The 12,500-nt window shown below is 43.6% G+C and overlaps 1 protein-coding gene across 1 annotated transcript in view; it reads left to right on the top strand.

Annotated features, from left to right (window-relative positions):
• grin2aa (glutamate receptor, ionotropic, N-methyl D-aspartate 2A, a) overlaps positions 1–12,500 on the top strand; it is a gene marked incomplete at both ends in the record, with an annotated part of 269,807 nt that overhangs the window by 142,431 nt on the left and 114,876 nt on the right. Inside the window, 2 exons of the mRNA XM_080723739.1 lie at positions 76–242; positions 5,825–6,253. Of these exons, the coding sequence (XP_080579865.1) occupies positions 76–242; positions 5,825–6,253 (596 nt within the window). The remainder of the gene's footprint in view (positions 1–75; positions 243–5,824; positions 6,254–12,500) is intronic.

Genomic DNA, 12,500 nt, shown 5'->3' with positions numbered 1-12,500 from the left:
TACTTTGCGAAAAAACGCACAGGTTTGAAATAATCCGGTATAATAATCTCTCCTTCTCTCCCGCTGTGCTTGCAGGATGTCAAGTCCACCTTCTTCCAGTTCGGAGCCTCCATCCAGCAGGAGGCGCTGCTGATGCTGAACATCATGGAGGAGTATGACTGGCACATCTTCTCCATCGTCACCTCCAAGTTCCCCGGATACCAGGAGTTCATCAACATCCTGAAGACTACGGTTGACAACAGGTATAGGCTTAGCTTGTCTCTAGGGTTAGGGTTAGGGTACTTTTGTTAAAGAAAAGATAATATATTTCTTTGTTTTTGCCTTCTTTTGTTTGTGTAAAACAAGAACTCTGGTTTGGCTACTCCGCTTCCTTGGTCCTTGGCTTCTGTGATCATTCCAACAAAATTATACTTGTTTTAAGCAATAATACTGATATTGAGAGTAGGGCTGACCCAAAATATTCGAAGCTTCGAAGCTTCGTTCAATGGCACGGGATTCGAACTTGAAAAAGAAATTCGAATAATCGGCCGTTTGTCCTTTGGGGGGGCCGCGTGCCTTAGCTTGTGCCTCGCTCCACTCCAGTCCAGCGTGATAGCGTCACCTCCTCTTAACATTAACAACAAGCCGACAACAACAAGAGCAAGCATGAAGCCATCAGATTGGTCGCCGATAATTAAAAAAATAAAATAAAAGGCAGCACGCTGTGACAGATAAAGACCAATGTCTGAGTAACATCATCACCCATGCAACTATGCAAAGCGGTCACCGATTTCTGTGTCAAGCCCCCGACACCAATGTCGGTGTAACATCCATGCATGCATCCTCCACACAGTCCACACGCTGACCGAGACACAAGCTTGTTCTTCATCAGGAAACAAACAGCGAAAATTGGATTTTCCAAAACAGACTCCGTCACCCAAAGATCCCGTTTTAAAGAGGAAAGAAGAGCTTAAAACCAACTTGCTAGGGTTAGGTTTATATCCGATCTGCAAACTCAAAACTAGTCCCGCCCGCCTAGTTGTCTGACTGTTGCTGTTGCAGCTGCGACTCTTTACAGACATTACATGATTATGTCAATCCTACCTTCAAACACATTTCTTATAGAAAACATTTGTATCATATTCTTCTTCTTCCTCGTTGTATTGTTGTTTTTACTGTGCAAATAGGGAGCTTTATTATGGGAAAAAAACAGATGTCTTTTCCCTTTTTTAATTGGGTAAAAAAGCGCATTTTTTAACACATTTCGGTTTACAACGTTTATCGGTTAAGCTTTTGTTTTTGCTCCCGAGAGCAGTAATAATTCATCCAGAGAGTAATAAAATAAAGACAATAGACCCCCAGAATAGGGATGCTATTAAGACTCAAGTGGTTAAGACTAAGGTGGTTTTCTTCCCTGCTTTGTTCATTTCACCCACTGTCACTTCACAACTCTAAGATGTAATAGAAAACTACCACATCTCCTCTGTGTTCATACACGCTCCCATCAAAGGTTGAGTGAGAACCATGTAGTTCCTGTTTTTTATACCTCCTGTGCTTCCCCACAGTTTTCTAAATTGCCTGTCAGTCTTCAAATATACTGTAGTTAAATTAATCACAAAAGAGGATAATGCTGGCAACTGTCAGATTCAGCTTTCACTCATGATACACATTTGGGCATCTAAAAACTCAATATACTTAAATCAAAGGTATCAGTCATGATTACCATCTAAGATAACACACACCGAAACACCATGTCTTCTTGAATGACAACCCTGTCCTTTAAAAAAAGACAGTCTAGGCTCCTTCACTGGCACTCCCATCCTTTTCACTGACACCCATATGGTTGCTACTGGGTGGAAATCTTCTATGCCCAAAACTGTTCCCTTCTTATCATAAAAAAGTGAAAATAGGCATTCTATGAGCTCACAATAGCTCGCATTGCGAGGCATGGTGAGCTTGTGGAACTGCTATTTTCATGACTTTTGTGCAACACTCTTGAATGATAAAGTAAGGCATTCAATTACAGAGTTGAAAAATGGAGATACAATGTTTGCTAGCACTGTATAGCTGATAGCAGATCTACAAGCAGATCTACAAGCTCTGAGCTTGTATATCTGCTATTTTTCAATAGTTAAAGCACAAAATAATGCATAATAATGCGTTCCCAGTCTAAATGGGTTAAACCCCCTCCCCTTGTGAAGAACATTCATGGGGGTTCCGCAGTGAATCCTTGTACCCAGGGCCCAGAATTTGGTGCGACGCTCCAGCAAATACATCATCATTTGGGGATCCGTGACATGAAAAAAGTTTATACCACTGCCCTATAGTCCTCCTCACTGGCACCCTCCTCTTCATCAGTGACACCTGATGACAGTCCCTGGTTCCATCAGTTCACTCTAAATGAAAGTAGATAACAGGAGAGTTTATCACACAGTGAGATTGGGCCATTCTCCTGCCCAGCAGTAATGGAGCTGCTCTCAGGCAAGATGAAAGGCCGCTCAAGGGAGTAAAATTCGACCAAAATGTCAAATTAAAGATATATGTGTGGCACTGTCAAGATTTTGGCTGGCATTGATGTCTGCTCCAATGATATACAGTATACCGATGCCCAGTAGAAAGAAGTTGGTGTTTTTTTGTTACTTTTATCTTTTCATACTTCTCAGTGCACCTTTCCCCCCATTATTTTGCCTTCCATCGAACCCAGAACCCCAGATCCAGTGACTAATAGTAGAGATTTGTGTCTGGGTGGCTCAGTTGGTAGAGCACTCGCCCTTCGACCGCAAGGTCATGGCATCACCACTCTAACCTAACGCGGACAGTTTAGTGTAGGCAGATGGGTGTGCGTGGTGAGTCTCTCCGCAAGTCTCCAGCCAATAGCATGTGTTCTCCTCCCCCCACCCCCCTCTGCTCCTCTGCTCAGCGCAGAGAACGCTGCTGCGTCATGACGTCAACACATTTGGTGCGACGCTCTCTGCACTCTGATTGGTTAGGGAAATTCTACACTTCCTACAACAGTGATCATAACGCGATCGCCCAGGCTTCTTTTTCTTTCCAATCGCCAAAAGAAGTCTGGGTTTCCGAGGCTATGGCATCACCAACTCGGCGTATGAGTAGCAGGGCTTGGGTGAGGCAGGTCGTGTGGTAAGTACTGGGAGATGATGGTAGTTGTGGCGCTCCACCTCATGCAGCCATCCATCTCCCAGAGGTCCAGCGCATTGTGCAGGGATAGACTTCCACGCTCAGGCAGATATCGATAATAAGCCTCTGTGACCTATTTACTTACTTACTTACTTACTTAAATAAATAGTATTCAAATGATTGTGATAAAAATAGTTCAATTCAATAGGACCAGAATGTTTTTATTTATCATTTAATTGAATTTTAATCAACATGAATTTGATGTCTTCTAAACACAAAGGCGTAAATAAAGTCATTGCGAGCATAATTCCCTACTAATATTTTGTCATATGATGGTGTCCAACCCCGAAAATAGCAGATCTGCAAGCTCACAACACTTGAGCTTGCAGATCTAGTCTTGCCACGGGACACTATCGTAAGGCTAATCAGACTTCAATACCTGAAGAGCCACACTTTGTTAAATTAATTTCAAAATTAAATGTAATTAATCTGTGCTTCCGCTGCTTGCTGCTTTGGATGTGAAGTCTTTGGATTCTTTTTGACTGCATAATAAAAAAGACGGTTTTATTGGATATGATCCTTATCTGCTGAAATCCTTTTTGGCACCCTGAATTGGGATGCCGTGCAGACGAAAACTGGGCTGGAATGATTAGAAATAACTCTCAAATTAAAGCCATCGGTCTGCACTTCAACCTCATATTAGCAGCATTTAAAACCCAAATTTAATTTAGAGAGGTGAATCTAAAAGTGGGTCAACATGAGACCACTTGTACAGATAATGCTAGAGAAAGGTTATTTAAGGGTTATAGTGAAAATAACTGATGAAAATAGCTGTGAAAATAGCCGACCTACAAGCACACAACGTGCTTGTAGGTCGGCTATTTTCACCACTTTTGTGTGACAGTCTTGTATGATGAAGCATTAGCACAAATGCACAAATTAATCTTGTAGATCGACTACTTTTGCTATAATATAGCAAATGTAGTCGATCTAAAGTAGATCTGGTTGCTTGTGTCACGGCAACCACACATCTAGTCTAGTTATTATTACTAGTAAGACTCCCTAAGGGATATATGATGTCACAACAGGTCAGCAAAAGACATTGAGGCGTTAGGCTGACTTGGTCATTGAGTCAACAATGTGATGTCACAGCAGGTCAGCTTGAGGCATTACCCAGCCTGCCTCGGACGGACGGACAGGATCTGCCGGGTTTCATAGTGAACTTACTCCCTAGTCCCTACGGTCGGTATTATTATTAATATTATGGTTATGGTGTCCAGGGGCCTACTAATCAGCACTCCAGATGCCACAGAACAGGCCTGCGTTGACATTGTGTTCTGTCATTACTAACAGAGCGTCTCTCTGCAGTGCGGTGTAGTGGGAGCCGCTGAACACACTGTATCACCGACTCCCTTGGAAGATGGGAGTCAGTCCCATGTGACTTTAAGAATACTTAAGATAATGTTATCCATTTGATATTGTTAATTAAACAATGTTCTCTCTCTCTCTCTCTCTCTCTCTCTCTCTCTCTCTCTCTCTCTCTCTCTCTCTCTCCCTCCCCATGCTAGATGATTGGGGACAGCAGCATGAGATTAGTATAGCATTTACTGTGGTGATTGCATTTAACCACGGCGCTAAGGGTGCCTGGAGCCCCCTCTGACAGTATAGCTGCCGTTTTGCAAGGTCGGGTGCGAGGGAGAAAGAAAAAACATGCCGTGGGAGTGTGCGCCGCGATGATTAAACTTGCCCCGTTTAAATAAAAGTTAATTAAGGAAACAAAATAAAACAGAGTACTGCGGATAATAAAGCCTAACCTAGCTGTCTAATCCATGGCACCAGGCCACAGCAGAGCAAAAAGTTTAAAATACGATCAACTTTTCTTTTTGCTGGTGCGGTCAAAGGGGCAGTGGGAGGGTCTTCTGCACACTGTAGGGTTGAACGGCTTTTTTATTGCTTTACAATTTACAATTTATGCATTTAGCAGACGCTCTTAACCCAGAGTGACTTACAATAAGCAAGGACAGCACAAGGTAATACATCAATAACGTCAACATCAATGCATCAAATGCATAGAAAAAGTCATCTAAAAAATGTACAGTACAGGACAGGTAGACCTGTAGGTAGACCGAGAACCTATAGCTTCGATGTACTAACATCTACTCTAAGCTTTGATTGGCTGTACATAAGAGAGGAGGAGGATCAACAACGATGTTTGGACTATGATCAAGTAGGGCTGTTGATTTACAAAAGATTAAAAACAAACACACACACACCAAAAGGTATGCCTGACGATATCATCTACATCACCGATTCCCTCTTTGTGAGCTTGTAGATGAGATGAGAACCGTCGCATCTTGTCCGTGCATCCTTCCGTCCTTCTGTAACGCCTCAATGTCTAGTGTATAGCTGTTGTCACATTTTTGTGACATCACCTCATCAAAGATTAAACATCACATTGTGACATAACATTACGTCCTTGTCCCTTGTACTGTATGCCCATATATGGAGATCCCTGACAGTTGTACAAAACATTTTCAGTAGAACCGCCGATTTTTACTCGAGTTGTGACCCATAAAAATTGGTTCATGACCCACAAATGGGTCCCGAACCAGTGTTTGGGAACCAGTGATCTACATTTTGTACTCACACGTCTTCCCCTGTGTGTGTGTGTGTGTGTGTGTGTGTGTGTGTGTGTGTGTGTGTGTAGTTTCGTGGGCTGGGAGCTGCAGAACATCATCACCCTGGACGCGGTGGAGGAGGACAGCCGCTCTCAGATCATGCTGAAGAAGGTGCAGAGCCCCGTGGTGGTCCTCTACTGCTCCAAGGACGAGGCGGTGTACATCCTGGAGGAGGCGCGCTCCCTGGGCCTCACGGGCTTCGGCTACATCTGGATCGTGCCCTCGCTGACCACGGGCAACCCCGACGTGACGCCGGAGGAGTTCCCCGCCGGCATGATCTCTGTGTCCTACGACGACTGGGACTACCCGCTGGAGGCGCGCGTGCGCGACGGCCTGGGCATCATCACGTCGGCCGCCGCGGCCATGCTGGAGGAGTACGGCGACATCCCCGAGGCCAAGACCTCCTGCTACGGCCAGATGGAGAAGACCAGCAAGCTGCCGCCCAGCGCACTGCACAAGTAAGGAGCTGATTGATTGATTGATTGATTGGTTGGTTGGTTGGTTGATTGATTGATTGAATGAATGGGGCTTTTAAGCCGTGACATAATTTTGTAGTCAGACCTCCAAGCAAGACAAAAATAACGACTAAAGTATAATTCTACCACTTTCCTTTCAACAACAAAGAGAAGAAAACATTATTGTAAATAGTAAAAATAGTAAAAAGATTTACGGGCGCTGGGACCTTTTGGCCCCAAAAGTGCTCCTCTGCCTACAAAATGATGTCAGACTTAACAGCCCCATACTTAAAACAGCATATGGTACAGTAAGACATTGACAGGGGTCTATTTTGATTGTCTTAAGTACCAGCTCTCATGCCTTAACTTAAAGGCCTGTCCATATACTTTCTCCGACCGCCGAACTTTTCGTCGGAAAGGTCTGGTTCAACTACAAAATTACGTTGCATCTTCTGAAAAGCATTAGTCCCGAATTGTGTGTGTGTGTGTGTGTGTGTGTGTGTGTGTGTGTGTGTGTGTGTGTGTGTGTGTGTGTGTGTGTGTGTGTGTGTGTGTGTGTGTGTGTGTGTGTGTGTGTGCATGCGTATGTGTAGCGTACTTGTAATACTTGTGACGTAGCCTAGTAAACTGACTTCTCCCATCTGTGACGCCCCAATGTCCCCACATGTGTAGAATGATTTTAGAAATATATATTGTGAGGACCATTTCCGTGGTCCCCGTTATTAAGAAAGACGAGGAAAAGATTCAGGTTTCAGTTAGGATGAGGTATTTAGAGGTTAGGTTTAGACATTAGGGTCAGAGTTACGCCTGATTTGTGCTTAGTTGCATGCCAGTGTTGCACACCCTGCACGTCGCACGCGATAGGTTGTTTTAGCTTAATGTAGATCATCTATTTTTGGCTTTAGGGTTAATAATGGCAACATTGAATAAAAATGGCAAAAGAAATCGGCATCCTAAAATGTTGATGTCTTCCCAAGTGTGTGTGTGTGTGTGTGTGTGTGTGTGTGTGTGTGTGTGTGTGTGTGTGTGTGTGTGTGTGTGTGTGTGTGTGTGTGTGTGTGTGTGTGCGCACGTGTGTGTGTGTGTGTTTCTATGAGGGTGGGCCCATGCACTCCTCCTGGGTAATTAGAGGCTTCCTGCACTGTGCAGCTTCCTCTCTCTGACTGAGGGGAGGATGCAGACTGGAGAAGCACACAGCTAGTGGATGAAAGCACGCAGGAACACACAGCTCTGCAAAGAGGAAGTAGGAAGGGAGTGAGTGTGGGAGTCAGAGAGAGAGAGAGAGAGAGAGAGAGAGACGGAGACGGAGAGAGAGAGAGAGGGGTGATGGAGGCATTTGTCAGTTGTTCTCAAACTTTTCCGTGTCAAGGACACCCAAAATGATTTTTTTTTTTAAATCTTCAAAAATAGCAGATGTACAAGCTCGCAGCACGGCAAGGAGTGACTCACTGGGAGCTTGTATAAGTCTGCTATTTATTTTGAAATAGACAACATATCGTCGTTGTCGGGTGAAAACCTTGTATGTCCAAAACTGTTCGTTTTGCATTTATCATTTCAAAAATGATTTAAACTAGTGAAAACAGCAGATCTACAAGCACACAACGCCTCGCACCGTGAGGCGTTGTGTGCTTGTAGATCTGCTGTTTTCACTACTTTTGTGCGACTGCCTTGTATGATGAAGCAGGGCTTTACTTTGCAAAAGAATGGACAAATTTGAAACTTGGAAATACGAGGTTTCCCGACAACGACGATATGGACGAAGTTTTTGATAGTTTGATTGAATACTCTATTAGCAGTTCGCATAGGTAAAGCACAGGACAGTACAAGTTCTACTGACAGGATTTAAACCCATGAAAGCACAATGGCTTGTTTACATTGGGGTCCTTTTGTACTCAATTCGAGACATTAAATAACAGACAAATATACACAGTACCGTGTAACAGGTCGTTAACATGACTGTGATGATGTATTAACACATTTAGCTGGGGACCCCCTGGAGCCCCGCCAAGGACCCCTGGGGGTCCCCGGGCCACACTTTGAGAACCACAGGTTTACGTTAGAGAGAGAGAGAGAGAGAGAGAGAGAGAGAGAGAGAGAGAGAGAGAGAGAGAGAGAGAGAGAGAGAGAGAGAGAGAGAGAGAGGTAAGGAGAAAGGGGGTTAACAGCAGGCGGTCCCTCCAGAAACAAGGACACTCCAAAGTGAAGAGCTCTCCTTGATGAGTCCTTCTGTTCCTCTACTCTACTCTACTCTCTCCCCTCCACTCCTCCTCCTCCACCTCGCCTCCATTCATTCCATCCTCTCCTGTGCTCCCTCCCTCCCCAAGCAAGTCAGTGGGAGAGGGAAGGAGATGCCAGCCCTGTCTGGCTATCCATCTGGCAGAGAGAGACAGACAGACAGACAGACAGACAGACAGACAGAGAGAGACAGACAGAGAGAGAGAGAGAGAGAGAGAGAGAGAGAGACACAGAGACAGAGAGAGAGACAGTTAACAGTTATACACACAGATATAAAGGTATATGACGTATATGAGTGGAAACCTTGTATGTCCAAAACAATGTAATTTAAAAAAAATATTTTAAAATGGCAGGGCCAGTGAAAATAGCTGCTCTACAAGCTTGTAGACCTGCCATTTTCACTACTTTTGTGCCAGGCTTGTACACATTATGATGAAGCAGGACATTACTTTGATGAAAAAGAAGACAAAACATTGAAATATATGGAGATAGGAAGTTTCTGCCCGACAGCAAACTAAAGCGCCTTTCAGACGGGAGGCGGTTGACGCTTTAGCCAAAAATAGCAGATCTACAAGCTCACAGCACCTCGCAGCACAAGACGGTGTGAGCTTGTAGATCGGCTATTTTCGGCAAAGAGGTTTGGTGTAGAGGGGAAAAAAGATCTGACAAAGTACAGAGTGAAAGCTCATGTTTATTAAGTATTGACAGTTCAAGTGGTTAAACACAAATTGACATGAATACAAAATACACTGACGATCGTGCTGTCAAACACTGAAACTAAGGAATCTATGAAAAGGTTGTGGGGGTCCCTGCTTCATCTCTCTCAACTAAGGGGTCCTTGGCCTGAAAACGTTGAAGACCCCTGGCATAGAAGTTGAGGCGCGGAGAGGAAGAATTTGTGCGTGCGTGCTCGTTCATGCACGCGCTCGCTGGAGGCAAGAGCTGGACTGTGTTTATCTTTGTAATAATCGCCCGCTGTTTACTCGCGGAGCGATTGTGTATGTGTCTCCACCGTGGCGCCTTCCCCGCTGATCCAAACGAGAAAGCCGACGTCAACCACGCCCGATCTGTAAGGCACTTAATTGGGCCTATGGATAGATAGATGTGATAGTCCCAGGAAAGCATGAGGTAAAGACGTCAAATTGTAGATTGTTTTATTTAACTTTTTTTTAAATATTTTATAATGGATTTCCTGTCAACAAACTGACCCCAATAATATCTATCTGGATGAAATCTGTGTTTAATTAATTAAAGCAAAGGAAGTAGACAGAAACCTTGTCCTGTCTAGTGAGATTGATGCAGAGTTTACAAAAGCACTTACCAAGGTCTCCCGTTGTGTAAAAATGCAATTAATTTCATCTTGAACCGTCATCTTTGAACTCGGAGGTTTCAAGCAAATTGCCCTCATACAAAATGATGTGCTTGTCAACCTGGGAGTAGGTTTTGATAGAGGCAAGCTGGATAGGCTCATCTTTAACCACTTAAACACTCCGTTCTTAGTCAACTTGACCGGCGGGTCAGCTCTGTAATTGCTCTGACCTTTTTTCCCCCCTCTACGGCAAATCTCTCAAACCGAAAATAGCTGATCTACAACAGTGTTGATTTTGACAGGAAAAGTAAATTTAGTTCTGGGATAGTCTCTTGAATGAAAATGTATTTAGTTTTAGTCATATTTTAGTCGACTAAATCTACCGTTGATTTGGTCGACAAAAATGGACGTCAGTCTCATCAGTGAAAAAAGGTAGTCAACTAACTTTTTTCGTGATTTCGTGATTGACGAAATCAACACTGATCTACGGTACAAGCTCACTATATATACTGTGTGTGTGTGTAAAATGCGATTAATTGCGATTAATTAATCACAGAGCCTGTAATTAATTAGATTAAAATATTTAATCGCATCCCAGCCCTAATATATATATATATATATATATATATATATATATATATTATGATTTGCGTGCCACTTCTTTGACATTTTACATCATGTGAACATTTTACAGCCAAATGACCTCCTTCCCAGCATGCTCTGCTGCCTGAGGTGGTTACCCAGGTGATAAGCGGCCACAGATGGCCGTGTTGCGGGCGAGAGAGCTCGGCCAATGGGGATCGAGGGGGGAAGGGGCATGAGGAGGATAGGTGGGCGCGTCAGTCCTGTCGGGGCTGTTAGAGCAGTTTGTCAGCTAGGGGAGACCAGGGGACACAAGCGCACGCACACATGCGCACATGCACACATGCACACATGCACACATGCACAGTACAGCAGTAAATGGAAAATGGTGCATTTATATAGCACCTTTTATCCAATGCGCTTTACAGAGATTGTGCATTGCATTCACCCATTCACTCACACATTAATACACCGATGGAGGAGGAAACCATGCCAAGGCACCAACCTGCTCACCAGGAGCAACTAGGGGTTCAGAGTCTTGACTGAAGGACCCCTCGACACTAATTCTGGGGGAGCCCGGGATCGAACTGGGAACCCTTTGGGAACCTTCCGTGTTCTAATGACGATTTCTCTACCCCTGAGCCACCCCAGTGGTTCCCAAACACTGGGTTGGGAGCCATGTGTGGGTCGCGGACAGATTTTTTTGGGTCCCTTTTTTTTGTTTCCTTCATTTTGTTTTTATTATTATTATTCAAGATGTTTTCAAAAAACATTCCCAAAAAAGCTTTTTTCATGTTTTTAAAAACAATTGTCTAGAAAGCTAGAAATGTCTAGAAAGCTGTTCATAATAATAATATTATAACCAGTAAGACGCTTAAGGCCGACTTGGCCGTCTGGCCAGTGATGCATATTGCACCAGTTATCCATAGGTACATATATACAGTATATGGAGATCCTACTGTATATGGAGATATGCTGTGAGAGCCCAAACATGCTTACTCAGTTATTCGTTATGTGAAAGTCCTATGATTTCTATGACATCTGACATCATAAATACACTCTCTTTTATGCCCATACATGGAGATCCCTGTCTGTATAGAACCAGCCACACAGATATGGGCTGTCTTGGCCAGTTGTCTTGGCCATATATGGATTCTGTTAGTGTGGTATGTGGCTGATGTGGCCTCCATATATGGACATTCCCATATGAGGTCCTGTTAGCTATGGGCTTCATATTGATTAAGCCCATAATCAAGCCCATAGACCGTAAAAAAGCATACACGGACAGACACGGACATGATGTGCCGTTTCTCATACTAAACTGCGACCTTCAGTCGCAATAATAATTATTACTCTCCAACAGTTATCAGTTTTTAGCATAAAACGTACAGAGGGAATTGTTGGTATATCAGATTGTTTCATCTAAATTCATTAGGCTTTCTCTTGTGGAAAAAAAAGAAGAAAGTTTTAAGAGTTTAAAAGGAGGAGGAATGCTGAGCCACTACTTTAAGTTAGAGCCATTAGCGAAAACCCTTCAGGAGCATGACTGCAGCAGCAGCTCACTTCTTATTCTGCAGTCACTGTGCTGCTACAGTAATACTGTATTCACCTCATACAGTCATACTACAGTATGTATCCACCTCATACAGTCATACTGTACTACAGTATGTATTCACCTCATACAGTCATACTACAGTATGCATTCACCTCATACAGTCATACTACAGTATGTATCCACCTCATACAGTCATACTACAGTATGTATCCACCTCATACAGTCATACTTGTATCCACCTCATACAGGCATACTACAGTATGTATCCACCTCATACAATAATACTATGCATTCACCTCATACAATAATACTATGTATCCAGTATCCACCTCATACAATATACTATGTATCCACCTCATACAGTAATACTACAGCAGTGGTTCTCAACCTGTGGGTCAGGACCCCCAGGGGGGTCCCCAAATGATTTGTGTGTGTGTGTGTGTGTGTGTGTGTGTGTGTGTGTGTGTGTGTGTGTGTGTGTGTGTGTGTGTGGGGGGTGATTAGCTTAATGTGCAACGTTGTTTTCTCACTCAACAGTAAACAAACCAGCATAAAGTTTACGTGTATAG

This window comes from Nannobrachium achirus (genome assembly GCF_963921795.1).
Source record: "Nannobrachium achirus genome assembly, chromosome: 4".
NCBI lineage: Eukaryota > Metazoa > Chordata > Actinopteri > Myctophiformes > Myctophidae > Nannobrachium > Nannobrachium achirus.
The sequence above is the reverse complement of the archived record's forward strand: the minus strand, read 5'-3'. Positions and strand labels throughout refer to the sequence as shown.